The sequence below is a fragment of the Globicephala melas genome, chromosome 9 (genome assembly GCF_963455315.2).
Source record: "Globicephala melas chromosome 9, mGloMel1.2, whole genome shotgun sequence".
NCBI lineage: Eukaryota > Metazoa > Chordata > Mammalia > Artiodactyla > Delphinidae > Globicephala > Globicephala melas.
The window spans coordinates 363895-384116 of NC_083322.1; the positions used below are offsets into that span (position 1 = coordinate 363895).

The following is a 20222-nucleotide window of genomic DNA, read 5'->3' on the forward strand; positions in this document are numbered from 1 at the left end:
GGTCTTGTGCACATAGTAGTGCGTCACTTTGAGAGAGAGAGATTGCGCGTAAGTTAAGAAATTAGTAACCCTTGAAGAACTACAGTCAGAGAGACAGTGGGGAGTGTGACAATAAGTCTGGTAGTCTAGTGGCAGTGGATTACTGTGGTTAAGACCAACATGCGAAGAATTACACTTGGAAATAGAGCAAACCAGAAAAGTTAGCAGAATCACAAAAAATCCAGGAGGGTCCCCAGTTTAAGGTATATGATTCCATGCAGTTGATCGCACCTTTTTGGAATATTGTTTATTTAAACTCTTGAAATGGCACTGGCCATTATCACTCATCAGGCTTGTTGCTGGTGGCCCTCCTGCCCGCTTAGCCAGTCACAAGTTATGCTCATAGCTCAGGCATCTGAGTTGAGGGGTGAGGTTACCACACTTCAGTGGTACTTATGTGGAGAAGTTATTTTCTATCCTTGTTGGTTTAATTTAAATGCTAAGATCTTGGAGTTCTGTATTTAAGATGACTCTATCCCCATAATTATTGCCGTTGGTACCAGTAATTTTCCATATTGCTCTCCTTATGACCGCAGGAGGTTTTCACTTATTTTTAAAGTGAGCGTCCTGTTACATGTATGGTCCATCATTTTGCTATTACTTCATTGGACTGATGTCTTTCAAACTGGGCACTGCTAGCACTAGGTGGTGTAAATGGAAAATACGATTTGTTAGGGGAAACACGGGCAGGGAGGGAGGTTGCACACAGTCCCTGAGCTCTCGTCCCGCAGGGGTGGGGAGGAGGGTGCTGTCGTTGGGAGCACCTGGTGCACACCCTAAAAAGCTCCCAGGTGAGCCCAGGGCCACACTCTACGTAACAGTGTGACTGTGACAGGGATTTTCTTGATGGAGGAATGGTGCTTTAGGAAGGAGAGTCTTCAGGATTTAGCAGCTGGCCTTGGTCTGTTCTGAGCTGACTCAGACCTGAAGGAGCATGTTGCGAAGGTGCTGAAAAGGGGGAGGAGGTGAGCCTCCTAGAGCTGTCGGGTTTCTCTTTCCTTGGTTGAGAACTGCGTTAACATTCGAAGGAAACATGATGTTATGTTGTTACTATTCTCAGGAAAGAAAACATGGAAGTTATTTTTATTTTAAATTAATTTTTATTGGAGTATAGTTGATTTACAATGTTGTGTTAGTTTCTGCTGTACAGCAAAGTGAATCAATTATACATATACATATGTCCACTGTTTTTTAGATTCTTTTCCCATATAGGTCATTACAGAGTACTGAGTAGAGTTCCTTGTGCTGTATAGTAGGTCCTTATTAGTTATCTGTTTTATACATAGTAGTGTGTATATATCAATCCCAGTCTCCCAGTTTATCCCTCCCTCCCCTTTCTCCCTTGGTAGGGAAGTTATTTTTTAGATATTATAACTTGTTTATGTCAGAATATTGTTAGAAGCTGTCTATCATCGGTGGTACAGGGATTTTCTTGCAGTTTTGGATACTAACTAATGTACTGAATTATATCTTGTAGGGAAAGGTATATTTGCAAATGCAAGTTTCAATATGATTGTGGTTTTTACTAGGGTTACAGAATAAATGCCACATGAAAAACAGTTTGATCTGCCATGGAAAAACGTGAGACATTTGTACAAGCAGTGTCTAAGGAGCTGATTGGAGAATTTTTGCAATTCATTCAACTTGATGTAAGTTTTATGTTTAGCTTTATTGTGTTTGTGACTGTTAATGTAAGACATTTTCCTAAAATCATTATATCCACAAATGAAATATAGTCATCTCAGTGAATCCGTAGGGTCTAAGGTTTATTTAAAAAAGTAACACAAAACTATACTCAAATAGACCTGCTGATGGGCAACTACTCCCAAGTGGTATTCCCTCCTTTCTTTTAAGAGGGTTGCTGTAAGGATGCTAAGTGGTGTAGTGCAGTGTGCTTCTAATTACTTAAGTCTTTACTGACCTCTTGCTACGTGCGTGGCACAGTGAGGAAGACATCCTTTTTGTCCTCGGTTATCTCCCGGGTTGTGGTGGATTCAGGCGTGAAATTAGAGCAGGGTAAGGGCTAAGCTGGGACAAGGATGGGGAGGGTCAGGGTAGTTTTATCAGGGATCTGAATGGGCTGCGTGGAGACTTGGGGAGAGAATTCTGGACAAAAGGGAAAGACAGAGACCCTTGAGCAGCTCGGGTGAGCAGAGGAGGCTGGTAGGATTAGGATGGAGAAGTGGCCTTGGAGGGCCCTGGGGGGCTGCCCCGCCCCTTGCCTAGTGAGGAGCCCTGCCAGTTCCACCTGCCCCTCCTCTCCAGCGTTCTTAGTCTTCCCGTATTCTTTTTGCATCATTGGAGAGTCAGTTGCAGGCCATGTCTCATTATCCCTCAGTATTTCCCTGGGTTTCCCTAGAACATAGACACTCTCCCATAGAGTCACAGTAAAACTTTCAAAGAGGGAGCTGGACGGTCACCTGCAGGGTGTTTGCGGGTCTTTTTGCCCAGTCCCGTATCACACTCTGTGCTCCACTGTCTGACTTGCTGGTCTCTTTAATCCAGAGAGTTTCACAGCATCCCTTTTCATGACTGACAGTCTTGAGAAGTGCAGGCAGCAGTTCTGTGGTCTGTCCTTCCTTTACCCTTGTTTGCTGATGTGGTTAAGTTTGTTTATGCGTTTTGGAGGAACTGCGTACATAAGTGGTGTTAAGACCTCCTCACTGGGTAGAAGTAGTTGACGATTCTTGCCTGAATCGATTATTACTATGATAGCTACAAAATTGTGATTTCCCAATCTCATATTGCTTCTGTATTTATTCATTGCTATTATCAGTATGGCCTCGTTGATTCTTATCTTATTCAAAGGGTTACTATCCCTTACTGTCGCCATTTCGGTGCTCAGATTGTACCAGATTGGATTCAGGGACGAAGTCATGGCCCATGTTAGGTTGGAGACCAGAAACTCAGCATGCAGTCCTTGGTGTGGATGCATTATTATCGGTGTTGCTTTTGTTCTTACTTTAGTGCTAGCATACTTTTGTAACCTAATTATAGACCTGGAGATGGTGGACATCTGGATGGATTGATTTCAGGGAGGGTTTTTGCTAAGTGGGTGAAGATTACTTTAGCAGGACTGACTGGGGGGAGGAGGAATCTGCTACTTTCTGCCTGATAACCCCTTTGCTTTTCCCTTTTAAGAATGGACTTTGTGAAAACTACAGCCAAACTCTTGAACTTGTAACTAAGTTAGTGCATAAACTTTTCGTGAAAACTACAGCCAAACTCTTGAACTTGTAACTAAGTTAGCGCATAAACTTTTCGCCAAGGCTAGAACTAATTTTTTGTATTTGGAATGTAACAGTTGCTGTTTATTTTGCAGAAAGATGCTTCTGACCCTTTCAACTTAAGTGAATTGCTAGATGAATTGTCAAGGAAACAGAAAGAAGAGCTGTGGCAAAGACTCAAGAATTTATTAACAGATGTGTTGGTGGAGAGCCCGGTGGACGGGTGGCAGCCAGTGGAAGCCCCTGGTGAAGGCAGTATGGAAACAGAGCAGGGGTCAAAAATGGTAGCACTGGTCTTTCAAAAATCAATTTCCTTTTTCTTTGTTAAAAAATAATTGTTTTTTGTGTATAATTGAATTTTAAGTTAAGGAAAAATTTAAAGGTAGAAGTCAAGAATATCAGAAGTTCAGCTTTAATTCACTTTTTAGAATAAGTGTCAAATGTGGCTTGATTTTCTTTTACATTTAAAAATTAAATTTTAAGTTGATTTTAATTTACTTGTACTCTGATTTTTTTTATTTATAGAAAAAAAACATAGAAATAATTCATGCAATTACATCTGTGATTCTTGCTTCTGTGTCTGTTATAAATGAAAGTGAGAATTATGAAGCCTTACTGGAGTGTGCTGTTATATTAAATGGTAAGTTGACTCAGCTACAATGTGGCGTGTGTATGAGTGGTGTCTGAGTGACACTTGGTACAAGGGACCCTTCAGCAGCGGAGAAGCGGAACTTTGCAGTCAAGCTCTTGTACTTCAGCTAAAAGAAAATGAGCAAAAGAGCATTCTTCTAGGCGCTATCCTGAGTAATTATTTAGTGTAAGCCACATATAAATGTTTCACATGGTGAAAATGTGCGTTACTGAGCAACTGACTGCTGTTTAGGGGCTTTTAGAGATGTCTTATTTGACCTTCAGGACCAAGGATAAGAGCTGATAAAGGGGAAGCAGTCTGATTATAAATTTCTCAGCTAGTGATTACTGCCAGACATTTCAAGTTAGCCCAGCATTTGTGACATTGCATTTGTTTCTTTAAGTATGTTATGAACATGACCTGAGGAATAATTATTGACTCTTAGGGGAGTTTTACTATACTAATATTTATATCATGGACTTTTCAAATTTTAACTAAAGTGTAAAACTGTAGTTATTAGTTTAGTGGGAACACTAGTCTGAATTAATGAGAAGATCTGATTTTGTAATATTATATGTGTAAAATTATAGATATAAAAGATGCAAAAGTAACTTTTAGTAACGTTCTTTAAGAAAAATATCCCAAGTACCCTCACCTCCACTGTGTGAATCTGATTAGTTCCATGTGACAGATTCTCAGCACCACTTGGTTTATGTATCTGTGTAGTATGCTGTTTTATTAAGAATTCTTGTGTTGAAATAATGTGTCTTATTAAGAAGTTACCCTAACCAGTATGAAAGTAGCTCCCAAATGCTTGTGGGTGTTACCACCAGTTTATCTTCAGTCTCCCTACATGCTTTATAAAATGATGAGTGCTAATATTGTGCATCAATCCCTTGGGCTTCCCTGGTGGCGCAGTGGTTGGGAGTCTGCCTGCCGATGCAGGGGACGTGGGTTTGTGCCCCGGTCCGGGAGGATCCCGCGTGCTGCGGAGCGGCTGGGCCCATGGGCCGTGGCCACTGGGCCTGCGCGTCCGGAACCTGTGCTCCACAGGGGGAGAGGCCGTAGCAGTGAGAGGCCCGTGTACCGCAAAAAAAAAAAAAATCCCCATTAATTCAGGAATTTTACATCAGAGTAATGGCATTCGGATGTCTGTGGATTACAGTTATGAGCACATTATCAGTATCTTAAATTAGTTCTTGAGCTCTTCTGTTAATAACAGTACTATAGCTTTTGTATTCGTTATAATAGTTGCTTTTACTGTTTTTCACCAGTGAGCCAGAACTTGAGGCCAACAGACTGAGGGATGGTTGTAGTGTGTTGCTGGTTACTACTGCTGAGCGTTGCCCTGGGCGTCTCTACACTCAGATTTGGAGCCCAGCGTCTGCCTCTTGTAGATTAGGAGTTTGGACAACAGGCCCTCTCTGGGTCTTCCAGTTCTAAAATTCTCGGTTCTACTGGGTCTGCTTTTTTTTTTTTTTTTTTTGCGGTACGCGGGCCTCTCACTGCTGCGGCCTCTCTCGTGGTGGAGCACAGGCTCCGGACGCGCAGGCTCAGCGGCCATGGCTCACGGGCCCAGCCGCTCCGCGGCATGTGGGATCTTCCCGGACCGGGGCTCGAACCCGCGTCCCGTGCACCGGCAGGCGGACTCCCAACCACTGCGCCCCCAGGGCAGCCCTGGGTCTGCTTTTATAACAGTGGAAAACAGTTTTGTAATTAACACCATTTGTTTCTCATAACTAATGTGTACAGATCTTTGGCAAGTTAAACATAAGCTAATATTTGCTTGGCAAACCTTTTAAGTCATAGTGCTCTACACAGCTGAATATGGCCTAACACTGGTTCACTTTACTCATCGCGCAATGACTGCTCCATCGTAGGTATTTTGTACGCGCTACCTGAGTCTGAACGAGAGCTACAGGGCTCCATCCAGGATCTGTGTGTGATGTGGTGGGAGAGAGGCCTTCCTGCCAAGGAGGACATGGGGAAGACTGCTTTCGTCATGCTGCTGAGGAGAAGTCTCAAGACGAAAACAGTGTGTTTGCTTTCTCAAGTACATGCTGCGTGTTACTTGAAAGTGCAGGTGTTTATACCAGTTAGTGATCGTGTTTGCTCGCCAGAGGCCTGGCCCAGTGGCTTTCAGTTAGGGTTTTGCACTGGAGGATATTCAGAGGTGGGCAGTCGAGGGTGGGCAGAGGCTCCACGTGTGGTCGTACGCAGGCTTTCTCCCCGTCTTCCTCGGTATGTGGCCTTTGAGAGGCTGTCCCCATGGTGGGAATTGCTCAGGGAAGGACAGAAGGGGGTGGGGTGGTCAGGGAGGGCCTGCAGACCCGAGGGGGCGCTGGGCAGGAGGGCAGCCAGGGTGGGGCTGTGGACTGCAGCCCAGGCCTGAGGAAGCTTCGGCGGGGCCAACAGAGGGCATGGTGAGGGTCGAGTGTAACTTGGGCTGTTTCTCATCCTTCAGTCTTTGGTATACAATTCAGAAATCCAGAAAAAGAGCAGTATTTTTCCCTGATCAAACAATGGCAGATACTTATGTTCATCTTAGAAAATTGGGCAAATGAAGAAGAGGGAAAATGAGGAAGAGAAAAATCGTCCATAATCCCACAGCCAAGGTGACCCTTGTGATTCTAGGGATCTTTGGGGATTTCTCTTTGACCGCCCCCCTCACATCTTTACTTACTTGTCACAGGTTCCTACAAAGGTACCTACAAAGTGAAATTTGTAGGTCAGTGGCTTTGGACTTGGAGCTCTTGGTACACATTGCCAACAGCTTTCTGTAAAGCTCGCAGCTGGTCCCGTTCTTACCACCCGTGGGAGAGTCCGTCTCACTGTGGTCTCCCAGGAGCAGTCAGTTATATGGCAGAAAAGAACATTTTTGGCCATGTCCTCAGCTAGTGCTCTGGCTTTCTCTGCTGGCCATAGGAGTGATTTGAAAAATCCTGGTTTGTGTCAGAACTTAGCCTTAAGCCATCACTGGTTTGCCTTTTTAAAATCCATTTTCACTGCCCTTTTTGTTCAGCTTTTAAATCAAGACTCTATTTAACGTCTTCCTTATGTTCTACACCTGTGCCTTTACCACAGTAGCCGCTAGCCACACAGGGCCATTTACATTTCAAGTTAAGAAAGTTAAAGCTTTGTTTCCTCGGTGGCACCAGTCCCATGTCAGTTGCTCCATAGCCGGCCGTGGCTGATGCTCCACACTGGCCAGCATAGACTCATCCTCGTCGCACAAAACTGGCGAGCAGCACTGTCTGTCAACGTCTCTGCTTGCTTTTGCCTAGGTTTTAAGAAAATGTTCTCTAGAGCTCCATGTGCAAATTTTAAGACGTTTTCTCTTGTCATTATTTCTTTTTTTGATGATACAAAATAGTCTCATAGTTATTTTGAAATGTGACCTTACCCTTTATAAAAAGAAAAACTCAGGCGTTTTTCTTTTCATGTCATTCCCAGGGTGCAGACATCTGTCGGCTATGGCGTATCCATCAAGCTTTATATTGCTTTGATTATGATTTGGAGGAAAGTAGAGAAATTAAAGACATGCTGCTCGAGTGCTTCATAAATGTTCATTATATCAGAAAAGAAGAGGTAAATGGTTTTTCTTTTTTGGTGTGTTTGTGAACTGCTTTTTAATGGAAGTTTTTCTTAAGTTCATGTGTTTGCTGTTTGCATCATGCTCAGTGTATTAATAAAAGAGTCAGCTTAACTATCAAGAGCTATTGTATTTTTTGCAATTCATTTTTACTGCATGGCAGTGTTAAGCAAACGTTTTCCAAGTCCTTGCGTATTTCATCATTAAATCAGAAGGTAACAGGTGGCTGTGGGAATCCTGGGGGAACCATGATTGCATTTTAAATTAAAAATGAATAAAAATAAGGTTGAGCAAGCACTTCCCCATGGATCTGACCCTCTGCCCTAATTCCAGGTTAATTGGCATATAACTCAAACCCATCATCACACAGTATTCTTGGTTTCTTTTTCCTACCCATCCAATAAATCCAAAGAGAGACTTCTGGCCCAGTGCTACATTGTCCACTGGTGGTGACTCCCACATGTGGCTATTGAGCAGGCTCATGAAATGTGGCCAGTCCAGTTGTGGCCTTGAGTGAAAACTACACACGGATTTGAAACTTAATATGGGAAAAGAATGTTAAATATCTCACTAATAATTTTTATATATTTATTACATATTTAAATGATACTTTGGATATATTGGACTATATAAATATATTATTAAAGTTAATTTAATCTTTTTTACTTTTATTAATGTGGCTACCAGAGGATTAAAAATTGCAGAGTGGCTTGTCTGGTTCTCTTGGACATGTTGGTCCGTTGTCTTAGGAGTTTTCTGTAGTTGTTGTAGATCGACTGTATCTCCATGCGGGGATGCAAAGCCCATTTTTTTATTATAGAATGTAGCCTTCTTCTGATTACTTGTGGCCTGACAGATCTGATTGGAGGCAAAAGGAGGCAGTTGTCACCCCCCCGAAGGATGTGTGGGGAAGGACCTCCCAGAGGAGGGGGGGGCCCTAAATGAAGAGTTTGCTCAAGGTTTCACCCTCACAACTGGCCAGGGGAGCGAAGGATTTGACCCCAGTTTGCCCACTCCCCACGCACAGTCTCTGCTGGCGAGGTTAAAGGGCTGTACCAGATGACTGGCCACACTGGCCAAGACCTTCAGCTCTCAGGGTCAGAAAGTCTGTGTTCAGACCCCTGTTTGTCCACTGAGTAGATGGTGACCTTGATCACACTCCTTTCAATCTAAGTATTTCCTTCTGTAAAATAGGAGCAGCAGGTGCCCTCTCCCAGGATTCCCTTGAGCGGCACACGAGGCCATTCATAGAGCTTTTAGTGCCTGCAGGACAGGAAGTGCCTTGATCGTGCTCTTGCTACTCTCCCATCATCATTGTTGGGAAGACGCTGGATGCATGGCCTCTGCCCTGAGTATCCCAGGGTTGTGAAATTTGGGAGAGTAAAGAAGTTACGAGTGGATTCAGATAAATAGACTTTATTTATATTGACTTTTACATAGCAGTGGATGAAGTGTGCTTGTCTCACACATACATATGTGCAGGTGTAGACATAAATATATACGTGTGTGTCTTAAAGCTCTCTCTTTTTTTAAATTGATGTGCTCTTTTGAATTTAAGATATCTAAACTTAGTCTCCTTATCAGTCATTAATTTGGTCATGTCAGTTTCCAGTCATTCTTGGTAAACAATAAATCTCTTCTCTACTCTACTGGCAAGTTACTTCCAGTAAATACTTTTTTTTAAAGTTTATTTGGCTGCACTGGGTCTTAGTTGCCACAGGTGGGATCTTCATTGCCACATGTGGGACCTTTAATTGCGGCATGCATGTGGGATCTAGTTCCCCGACCAGGTATTGAACCTGGGCCCCCTGCATTGGGAGCGCAGAGTCCTAACCACTGGACTGCCAGGGAAGTCCCAGTAAATACTTTTTAAAAAACTTACCTGTTGCAAGCATATGGTTACCCTGCCTTTTGTATCAAAGTGTGTTGTGTGTCTGTAGGACTCCAGACACTGGTGTGCTGGTAGCAGTGAGAAGGTGATGGTGCCCTTCACAGGCAAACTCTGGGCAGATGTATTTTATTCCCCCTGTAGAGAGTAAATATAATCTTCCTTTTTAGGTTCACATGTGTAATCTAGTAGTATGCATAAAAATTAATATTACATGATATATGTATGACATTTATAACTACATATAATATATGGGGACTATATGTATTTGAAGATTCTACCTTGGCAAATACTCAGCCTCTTAACTTCATAAGCCCTCGGTTTTGTCGTTTATAAAAGATGAAATGAAGTGATGTTCAGTTCCATTCCCACCCCAAGATGCTAGATTTCAAGCATTCTTTGATTTTAGGTTGTGGAGACATCAGGACAGAGCCAGAGTGAAGTGCTGATGCATCATTTAACTTGACTACTGGGCTGTGGGGTAGCTATCTGGGTCACCCTGTGGTCGGATAGGAGTAGCCCAGAGGTGCCTGCTGCTCCGCCCTCCACGGGGAGCCTCCCACCTTCTGCTGCTGCCCAGCTCGGTCCCTCCGAGGCTCCCGCCGCCATCCCCACACAGGGCTGCCACCGGAAGCACTGTGCTCGAGTGCAGCTTCAGTGTGTAGATTCTAACTTAGAAGTATGGATGCTTCCTTGTTGGGTGTAGCAAACTTCAGTGTTACTACACTTTCAAAGAATGTTTGTTTTTTGGTTCCTGGGAACTTTTTATTTGGTTGCAATTTTAACATTGTATTCTATTTTTTTAATTTATAGGGAAGAAGATTTCTTAGTTCTCTCTTCAACTGGAATATAAATTTCATTAAAATGATCCATGGGACCATTAAAAACCAGTTACAAGGATTACAAAAGTAAGTAGTAAGGGTAATTAATATTTTGTGCTTAGTGTGGTTTTGAAAGTTTCTATGTGACCTGACTTTTTTTTTTTTCGGTACGTGGGCCTCTCACTGTTGTGGCCTCTCCCGTTGCGGAGCACAGGCTCCGGACGCGCAGGCTCAGAGGCCATGGCTCGCGGGCCCAGCCGCTCCGCGGCATGTGGGATCTTCCTGGACCGGGGCACGAACCCGTGTCCGCTGCATCAGCAGGTGGACTCTCAACCACTGTGCCACCAGGGAAGCCCGAGTGACCTGACTTTTAAATTATATTAATGCATTAGAAGCTTAAAAAATTATCTCTTAAACTATTATTTATTATGTACTGTTGTATCACTGGATATTTTTTTTCCTTGCTATAGGAAACCATTTTGTTTCCGTAGTGACACTGAAATTAAGATTTTACTTTGTGGTAGTTCTTTAAATAGTCAAATTATTTACCAGTTAAATTTCAGCTTCAATCATAGTAAAGCCCATGTCACTAGCACTTCTGATACCTTTGGACGTAATGTGCACTGTGCAGTTTCCCGTGGACTGAGCTATGTGGTTGGTGGGAAGAGCCCTTGGGGAAGGGGCTTGGAAGCATGCCCTTGTGCGAGCTCCCAGCCTCTGGGCCCTGAGAGCATTTGGAGCTATCTGCTGGATTCACGGCCAAGTACTTAATCTGCTCCGGGGCTGAAGGAGGCTGCATTTTTTATTTATTTATTTATTTATTTACTTATTTATTTATTATTGGCTGCGTTGGGTCTTCATTGCTGCGCACGGGCTTTCTCTAGTTGCGGTGAGCGGGGGCTACTCCTCGTTGTGGTGCACGGGCTTCTTATTGTGGTGGCTTCTCTTGTTGCGCAGTACGGGCTCTAGGCACGTGGGCTTCAGTAGTTGCGGCACACAGTCTCAGTAGTTGTGGCTCTCAGGCTCTAGAGCGCAGGCTCAGTAGTTGCGGTGCACGAGCTTATTTGCTCCACGGCATGTGAGATCTTCCCGGACCAGGGCTCAAACCCGTGTCCCCTGCACTGGCAGGCAGATTCTTAACCACTGTACCACCAGGGAAGCCCGAGGCTGCATTTTAAAACCAAATCCTTGTGTTTGCTTTGGCAGCGCGTATAATAAAATTGGAATGATACAGAGTAGATTAGCATGGCTCCTGTGCAAGGATGACACCCAAATTCGTGAAGTGTTCCATATTTTTTACAGATTGCCTACAAACACATGAAAGGATGCTCAACATCACTAATCATTAGAGAAATGCAAATCAAAACTACAATGAGGTTATCACCTCACACCAGTCAGAATGGCCATCATCAAAAAATCTACAAACGATAAATGCTGGAGAGGGTGTGGAGAAAAGGGAACCCTCTTGCACTGTCGGTGGGAATGTAAATTGATACAGCCACTATGGAGAATAGTATGGAGGTTCCTTAAAAAACTAAAAATAGAACTACCATACGACCCAGCAATCCCACTACTGGGCATATATCCTGAGAAAACCATAATTCAAAAAGAGTCATGTATCACAATGTTCATTGCAGCACTATTTACAATAGCCAGGACATGGAAGCAGCCTAAGTGTCCATCAGCAGATGAATGGATAAAGAAGATGTGGCACATATATACAATGGAATATTAGCCATAAAAAGAAACGAAACTGAGTTATTTGTAGTGAGGTGGATGGACCTAGAGACTGTCATACAGAGTGAAGTAAGTCAGAAAGAGGAAAACAAATACTGTATGCTAGCACATATATATGGAATCTAAAAAAAAAAAAACCGAATCCTCAAACTCTTGAGGTGGGCCTGGTTACATCAGGCAGCTGTGTAAGTATTGAGCCGGGATGTGATTCTGGATCTCTGATTGTTTACTAGAATGCTTTCTCCTGTTCCCTCATTTGCAGAATGTTTAGGTTGAACCAGCAGATTTTCCTAATTATGGATCTAAGTCAACCCTGGTATTTTAGGGCTCCCTGTACCTGAGCGAACTAGTCCGGAAAGTCCAAAATGACTTCAAGTCAAAAAGTGTACTTATATTTAAAGGCTTTTTACTTAAGGATTTGGTTCTGGGCTATGTGTCATAGTTTTATAGGAAATAATAAAGTTCTGGGGAAGCCGGACTGAGAAGGAAGAAATGGTTTGCTATTTCAGTCCTCCTTCTCTGGACTTTTGTTTTCTACTTTCTGCTGCAGGTGGATAACATATCTCTGTTTTGCAAAGCACTAGTCCAAAACAGTTTCTTCTTCCCTAGGAGAGGAGAGTTCCTGAAATGATACACATTAAAAATATAATTCTTCTGACTTGCATTAAAATTTTTTGATTTTTTCTTCTAGATCTTTGATGGTACACATTGCAGAAGTTTATTTCAGAGCTTGGAAAAAGGCTTCAGGGAAAATATTAGAGGTATTTCCTTTTCGTTTTATGAAATGTTAACGTTTTTATTGTGTTCTGGTTACTAAATAAGTAGCTGCAGTAGGGCCATTTGAAACCTGTGCTGATGCTTGTCTGTCACACTAAAGCCCGTGGTGAGCGTCCTCCACGCGCATTCAAGGCCACGTCCGTGCCTGAGCACAGCCTCAAGATGCCGTGACTCACTGTGCTGTGTAGTTTGAGTGGAATCAAGACTTTTGCCCCAGGCATTTTGGCAGCTCTAGACCTGTAGTGCCCAGCCACATGTGGCTGCCGGGCCTCTGAAACGTGGCCAGTCCAAACTGAGATGGGCTGTAAACTCACCAAACTTGGAAGACAGTGTGGGAAAAGAAGAATGTAAAATATCTCGTGGTTATTTAAAAAAGAATATTGATTGCATGTTGAAATGATAGTGTGTTGGATATATTGGGCTAAACAAAATATATTATTAAAACAAGTTTACCTTTTCCTTTTTCTGATTTTTATGTGGCATCTAGAAAGTTTAGAATTGTGTTTGTGGCTTGGGTCCTGTTTCTTCTGGCCAGTGCTCCTCGGTACCCTCTGGCCACCTCTTTCACATCATCTGAGAATTTAAAGACTGTGTTTGAATACAGCTAACCTTTAATGACTATAACACCTACATTCTGGCTGTGTAATTCACAGTCACAATTAAACATTCACAGGCTCTTTTGGAAGAAAATCAAAAGAAACTGTCTTTGTCTGATATCCCTTATGTTTTTCTCATACTAGGTTCTTAGATGTGTTTTTTTTCCTTCTGAGAGTAAAATTTTTACTCTTAAGTCATAAAGGGGTCTTTCCTCCTGGGGGAGCAGGTCCTGGACTGGTGGAGGTGGGGAGAGGGGAGGTTAACCACCGGATGTTTGGAGTTGATTTCTGCCCACTCTGCTCTCCTGCCCAGCTTAAGCTTTGGTTAACTATACTGGGGTCTATCACTGACATCTACTTCTAGAAAACTAAAACTTACCACTTCTGTTCCCCTGCTGACAACTTGTAGAATAGTTTTACAGTGTATAATTTTTTGGAGAAATGGCAGAACTGGGACAATTGTTATGCATTTTTTGCATTGCTTTATTACTGCATGAAACTTGTTCACAGGAAGGAGTATTTGTTCCCCTTTTCTCCAATAGTGGTTTAAAAAATAGGAGTTTGTAATTTAAAATTTAATTTTGACTAGATCTGTACCAAATTAGTACTAGCAATTTGTACTTCTCAGCTTCACTCCCTTCCCTCTCTTCCCTCTGTCCCTTCAAGTTTTTAAAGCAAATTCCAGACGTGACACCTTATTTATGTGTACTTCAGTATGCATCTCTAAAAAGTATGGTTATACAGTGCCATTATCATACTTCACAAAATTAACAATAATTCCTGCGGATTTAAAAAATTAATTGGGTCATATTTAAATTTCTCTGCTTTGTTTAAAAAATGTCTTTTTATAGTTTTTTTTGGAATCAGGATCCAGCAAGTCTCCCAATTGCATTTGCTTGTTACAGCATTTAAACCTCTTAGAGCATTCCTCACTCTTCTCTTTAAAAAAAAATGTCTGCCATTGATAATGTTGAAAAGCCTGGGTCAGTTGCAGGATGTCCATGTTCTGGTAGTTAGCTCTCAGGGGTCAACTTCTGTGGCCCAGATACTTGACTGGCAGTGCCGTGTGTCTCCTATGTCATCGCAAGTCAGACAGTTCAAAGTTAATGGAGAAGAGGTAAAAATGTTAGTAGCAAATTTTCCTTATCTCCTTCCCTAAAACCATGGAATCCTGGGTATGGAGGCAGAATGCAGGCTAACACACCAGGCCTTCACAGTCCTGGCTTGAACGAGGAGCTGCCACATCCCCGCCCCTGCCCCGCCCCTCTCTGTGGCAGCCCTGAAAGGTGGTGTTTTGGTCAGTTTGGAATCATGGCCCCCACCTTAGAGGTAGTTCATTGTCTGTTCTGGGGGGGCTCTTGGAACATATCCAGTCTTCTGAGATTATCAGGATGACTCAGGAGAGGGTGCTCCCCAGCCCCCCTCAGTCTCTGAGCCCTGTCTGGCTTGAACCAGGCTCCAGTGCCCTGCTATTTAGCACAAATGTGATATTTCATCAAATAAGACAAAGGAAACTAAAAGTTCTCTTTGGTATATGAAGATGAAAGGAATTCTAAGAGGTGTAGACTTAAAGTCGAAAAGCTCTGATGAAAGGATCCAGGCTTTTTCCCTCATGAAATAGAAGATGAACAGATCAGACGGTCCTTTTGTGCTCTAACCACTGTAATGCCTGTCCTGCCGTCTGTGGGAATGCACTCACCCAAGTTCTCGCGTTCGGTGTCGTTGCAGGCCATCGAAAATGGCTGCATCCAGGACTTCTTGTACCATGGGGTCCACCTTCCTCGGAAGTCTCCAGTGCACACCAGAGTGCGCGAGGTGAGCCACACTCTCACAGCACTTTTGAAAATCATGTCTCATCTTTTTTGTTTTCAGATAATTGTTTTTGTGAAATTTTGTTAAGCTTTCACAGGCATCCGTTAAAAGGATTTCTCAGAATCTTGATACTTGGAACCTGGGACTTTTACCCTGCCACCAAAGTTTTGATTAGGAAAACAAAGGTCTACTGTTAAGACATCAGAACTTTATTCAAACAACTTTAATTGAATTATTCGACATAAAAATGCATAGAATCGTCACTTCCTTACTGCCGCTACCACTGTTTCCAAGAAAGGCTATTCAAGATTATCTTTTGTTATTTACTCTCATACATTACATTTCCACTTTGTATTCTGCAAACCAAATTGAGTAAATGCTGTGATAGTTTCTCTTGATACAATTTTATTTTTAAAAGGTAGTCTCAGAATTTGGATATGGATTTTATCCTCATGTTGTGCGTGATCTGACTAAACAAGGCTCTGCTGTCAGTGTGGTTATTACACTGATAGGAGTTGGCTAATCACAGTGACCCTGGACTGACTAAACAGGGCTCTGCTGTCAGTGTGGTTTTTACACTGACAGGAGTTGGCTGATCACAGTGACCCTGGGGAAGGAATTGGAAGGTCTGGTCTGTGGTGCTGGTCAGTGCCCTAATCCAGGGGCGACGCCTTCTTTGCTTTCTGTTAGTCTTGGCAACTGTGTGTCAAGCTAAGGGAAGAAAGGCTACCTCTTCATTTTTTTGTATAGTGAAACTATTATTTCTAGGACGTAAATTTACTAATTATATTAAGTTTGAATGGACAAAAAACATTTCTTTTATGTTTTTGATGATTTACTTTGCATTATCCAAAGATAAAGAACCAGGGATAAATATATCCACGTGCCCCTTCCAAGCCCCCAGCACACACACAGCCCCAGGTGCTTCATAAGCTGTAGGACAGTTGGGGTCACTTACTTCATGTGTATGATTTGGCATTTCAGATTCTATTTAATCGTAAAGAATAACGTCATGTTAAACTGTACAGATGTGTGATGTAGTTGCTTCACTCTTGGACCAAATAACTAAAGACTTTTTCATACCTGATTTTCTGCTGTGATAGTGTGAGTGATTAAGGTATTATAAGTATAGGTATCATCATTTGTTAAATTTATGGAAAAATGCACAGAAGGAATTGAAAGGCAGAATATTAGATTTCACTTTTCAAATGAAATGTATTCCTGGACTCCAAGTAATTGTTCCTACTGCTTATAACACATTATAGCTTCTTTCTCAAATCCTTTTTTTGATAAATACCAAATTTACCTGATAAGTCATTTTATTGCTATATTGAAAGAAGCTTCAGGAAATACCTTAGGAGTCATTTGAAAGTAAGAAATCGTCATATCGTTGATGAAAATCTTCTAAAATTAGGTAGTAGTAATGGTTGCACAACTCTGAATATACTAAACCCCACTGAACTATATACACTTTAAAAGAGTGACTTTTATGGTATGTGAATTGTATCTCAGTACAGCTGTTTAAAAGCTTTCTATGAAGTGAGTATACCATTGATAACAAATTAATATTGTACACAGAAAAACAAATGATAGACTAAAATCTCCTAAATGAAAAATTAACAATTAGAAAAAGATAATCCCCAGATTGTAGTTTTTAGGGCAAAATTGATTCAAGTTTGCTTAAAGTATAGTCTGTAGTTTTATAGCCTAATTTAAAATTTTTTTCCATTTTTCATTAATATAATTTTAGCTCCAAGAGTTGTGAATTAAGGAAAAAGGCAACATTGATTGTTGTTGGGGGCAGGAGTCTGTGAAGAGTTGCTGGAAGATTCTGGCTGGTTAAAAGGGAGTAGAAGAGAACAAAGGGATGGAGCTAAAAGAGCAGTGTGTTTTCTGATTATCCATGAGTTTGGGGATGAACTTGACATCTAAGTTAAGTTTCTCCTGGAAAGGATCACTAGGCAGTGACACCTGTTTGAGATAAAGTCACCCCTCGGGATCTGCGGGGGATTGAGTACCAAATGCACAGATGCTCCAGAGCCTTATACATCCCCGTACACTTTACATCATCTCTAGATTACTTACAGTAACCAATACAGTGTAAACAGTTGTAAATACTATGTAACTATTATGTAAATAGTTGCTAGTACGCAGCAAATTCAAGTTTTGCTTTGAAACTTTCTGGAATTTTTTTTTTTCCAAATATTTTCTATCCAGGCTTAGTTGAATCCACAGATGCAGAATCTGTGGATATGAAGGGCTGACTGTATATCCTGTTTTTGAATGCCCAATATAGGTTCTTAAAACAAAAGACGGTTGTAGCCAGTGCATTGTAGAATCAGAATGGGTTGTAGAAAGCACTTAGGCTGACTCCTTTTTCATTTGACCCTGAAGGTCAGAGGTGTAAGTGACTTTTTATGAGGTTTTGTGGCTACTGGTAGAAGAGTAGAAGCTGGAACCCAAACCTTTGTACAGCCCAAGGCCATGGGTCTTTCTCTCCACCATAGATGCCTTTTGCATGATTTCCATGTTCCGTGCTGTCAGCATGTCTTTCCACTGTGGTTCCTGTTAGAAAGATTTGTCAAGACTTATGAATAAGGTGCAGCCTATGCTCCCTGTTGTTTCCTCAAAGTAGGATCTTAGATGCTTTTTTGAAAACACCAATGTTACCATTCTGTTCTTCTGTTCTTGGCTCTTAGGTTCTGAGTTATCTTCATCGTCAAAAGGAAGTTCGGCAGGGAGTGGAAGAGATGCTTTACAGATTATATAAGCCCATCCTTTGGAGAGGATTAAAGGTACACGTCTTAAATAGTCTCTCTCTGTTTAGAATGCTAATTATGCTTTTGAGTTTCACGTACTCTAATTCAGAATTGCAGTAAGGCACTAAAAGTAAGACTCGAGGCTGGGAATGCTGTGAGATTTCGGGTGAATATTTTATTCTTTTATTAAAAGCATTTCTTAAACTGGGAATCTGAATTGGTTTAGTGCAGACTGCACAGCTGGAAGGAGGGTAGACATGCTAATAAGTAAACCGGCAGAGCTGGGCTGTACCGTCCTGGTCCTCAGGACCTCCTGCTGGTGACTGGGGGACAAGATGACAGCACTCTGAGGAGTGGTCAGACGAGCACATGGGTAATTTTCAACACAGGTGACTCTGGTGTTGGGAGCGGGACATGATGGTCACTGTTTCTTAATGACACAAGATGGGCTTTGAAGCAAGGAAACATCTTTTAATATCTGTCGACATGGAGCTGGGAGTTCAGCTTCACTTAAGGAAGGTCTCACAAGTTTGGTTAGTTTAAATGTTACAGTTGTCTTTAATTTGTAGATAAGTCTATATTGAGACACTAGAAGCATTACTTTAGGAATTCTACACTGAAGCCTTTGAATGTCAGCTCGCTCTTTGGATTCTGAAACTCTTCTTTCAACTATTCCAGGCCAGAAACTCGGAAGTCCGGTCCAATGCTGCACTGCTGTTTGTTGAAGCATTTCCTATCAGGGATCCAAACTTTAATGCCATTGAGATGGATAGCGAAATTCAGAAACAATTTGAAGAACTCTATGTATGTATTTCATGTGGTCGAGCTCTTTAAGCCTTCAGCTCTATCTGGGCCTCGTGTGGGTCCTGGCCATCCCCCCGTAACTGCCCTGTGCTGACCCCACATGGCAGACTTTCCAGATCTTGACATTCTTCAAGGAAATCCATTCTCTCCCTGGTACCTCTGTGACAGTGTGGACTCGTAATCTGTTTCCTCTTCCTCTCAGTCTCCTTTAGGACATCTAGTCGTTTATTGTGGGTAGTTTTAAGCGTCTTACGATTTGTCCCCGTCACCCTAGCAGAGAGACATTGTAACAGTGGTTAGGACAGACGCTGTGTTTGATTCCATCCCTCGTTTGATAGCTGTGAAGCTTGGGGCAAGTTTGGGCACTGACTTTTCTGTCTTCATCTGTGAAGCGGGCACGGTGATAGTGCCTGCTGTAAAGTTGTGTGGCAGCGTTGTGAACAAACACACACTGGTTATGTTTTAAGGCAAGTAACGCCTGTTGCAATGGATGTTTTTCAGATGACTGACTTTTCGAATGAGACGTTAGGACATCAGGATGCGACATTTATTTCCAAGGGGTATCTCGAATCTTTTCACCTGGTGGGAGAGTGTGAGCCTCTGCTTCTTTCTCTACAGCCCTTTACATTTGCAGGGTCTCCTGACACAAGCTAAGAAATATTACGTATTGTCCTAGTTAGTAGAATAACATTTTAGGAGGTGATAGCAAAAATGCCATGATGATGGTTACCCGTAGCAGCCCTAAAAACTTCCTCTGGTTTGTTTGTTTTCTGATCTCCTATGAAAAATCTCAGACATGCAGAAAGTTGAAATAATAGTATAATGAGTATGTGTCTACTTACCTCTTCACATGCATTCACATATGTGCATTCACATATACATGCATAAACACCCAGCCACACACACAGACACACGCACCCCTAAAATGGACAGTCATTAGTATTTTGCCATGTGTGCCTCACCTACATGTATGTTTATTTACAAGTCCCTTTGAGGATCATGGTTAATTTTGTGGAAAGATGTTGTTGGGCAAACCAAAACTAGATTTTGGTAGCTTTTAGCCATAAAACTATGAAAAAACTTTTGCTCTTTTCAATGCAGGTGTCCAATCTATGAACCACCTCTGTTTTTGCCTGAGTGTTTAAGTCTCTGCATTTGAATGCAAAGATGGAGTGTGTGGCGGTGGCCCAGCTCCCACCCCTCCTACATTGGACCCGTTGTGTTACTTGCCTACAGTGATTGCTTGGCCCCAGCCGCTGACCTGACTGTATACGAGGACGACGTTGCAGGACTGGGGCCACCTGTCAGCCCGCAGATGGCAGTTTGCACAGTGATTAGCGTGGGGTCAGGCATTTTGTTCCGAATGCCGGTTCCCACCTAAGAAGTCTGATCTCTTTCAAATTACTTCCTCTCTCTCTAGTCCTGGTTCTTCTTTAAATCTGGGAATAATATTTTATAGGATTGTGATGAGGTTTCAGTGAAAATTTGTGTATAAAGCATTTAGCTCAATCCCTAGCCCTAAGATGACAGTGGTTATAG

The 20222-nt window shown here is 42.2% G+C and overlaps 1 protein-coding gene and 1 non-coding gene across 4 annotated transcripts in view; both read left to right on the forward strand.

The window, feature by feature from the left end:
* The window catches only part of NCAPG2 (non-SMC condensin II complex subunit G2), a 64124-nt gene that overhangs the window by 3015 nt on the left and 40887 nt on the right, over positions 1-20222 (forward strand). For all 3 annotated transcript variants that reach the window (XM_060305023.1, XM_060305022.1, XM_060305024.1), the window contains exons 2-11: positions 1569-1688; positions 3362-3550; positions 3792-3906; positions 5778-5932; positions 7351-7485; positions 10191-10285; positions 12627-12696; positions 15037-15123; positions 17820-17915; positions 18558-18683. In XM_060305023.1, coding sequence (XP_060161006.1) covers positions 1611-1688; positions 3362-3550; positions 3792-3906; positions 5778-5932; positions 7351-7485; positions 10191-10285; positions 12627-12696; positions 15037-15123; positions 17820-17915; positions 18558-18683 — 1146 coding nt within the window. In that variant the 5' untranslated portion in view covers positions 1569-1610. The remainder of the gene's footprint in view (positions 1-1568; positions 1689-3361; positions 3551-3791; positions 3907-5777; positions 5933-7350; positions 7486-10190; positions 10286-12626; positions 12697-15036; positions 15124-17819; positions 17916-18557; positions 18684-20222) is intronic.
* LOC115851968 (U6 spliceosomal RNA) lies at positions 11389-11495 on the forward strand. The gene has a single exon (XR_004038983.1). It is a non-coding gene; the product is annotated as a U6 spliceosomal RNA (small nuclear RNA).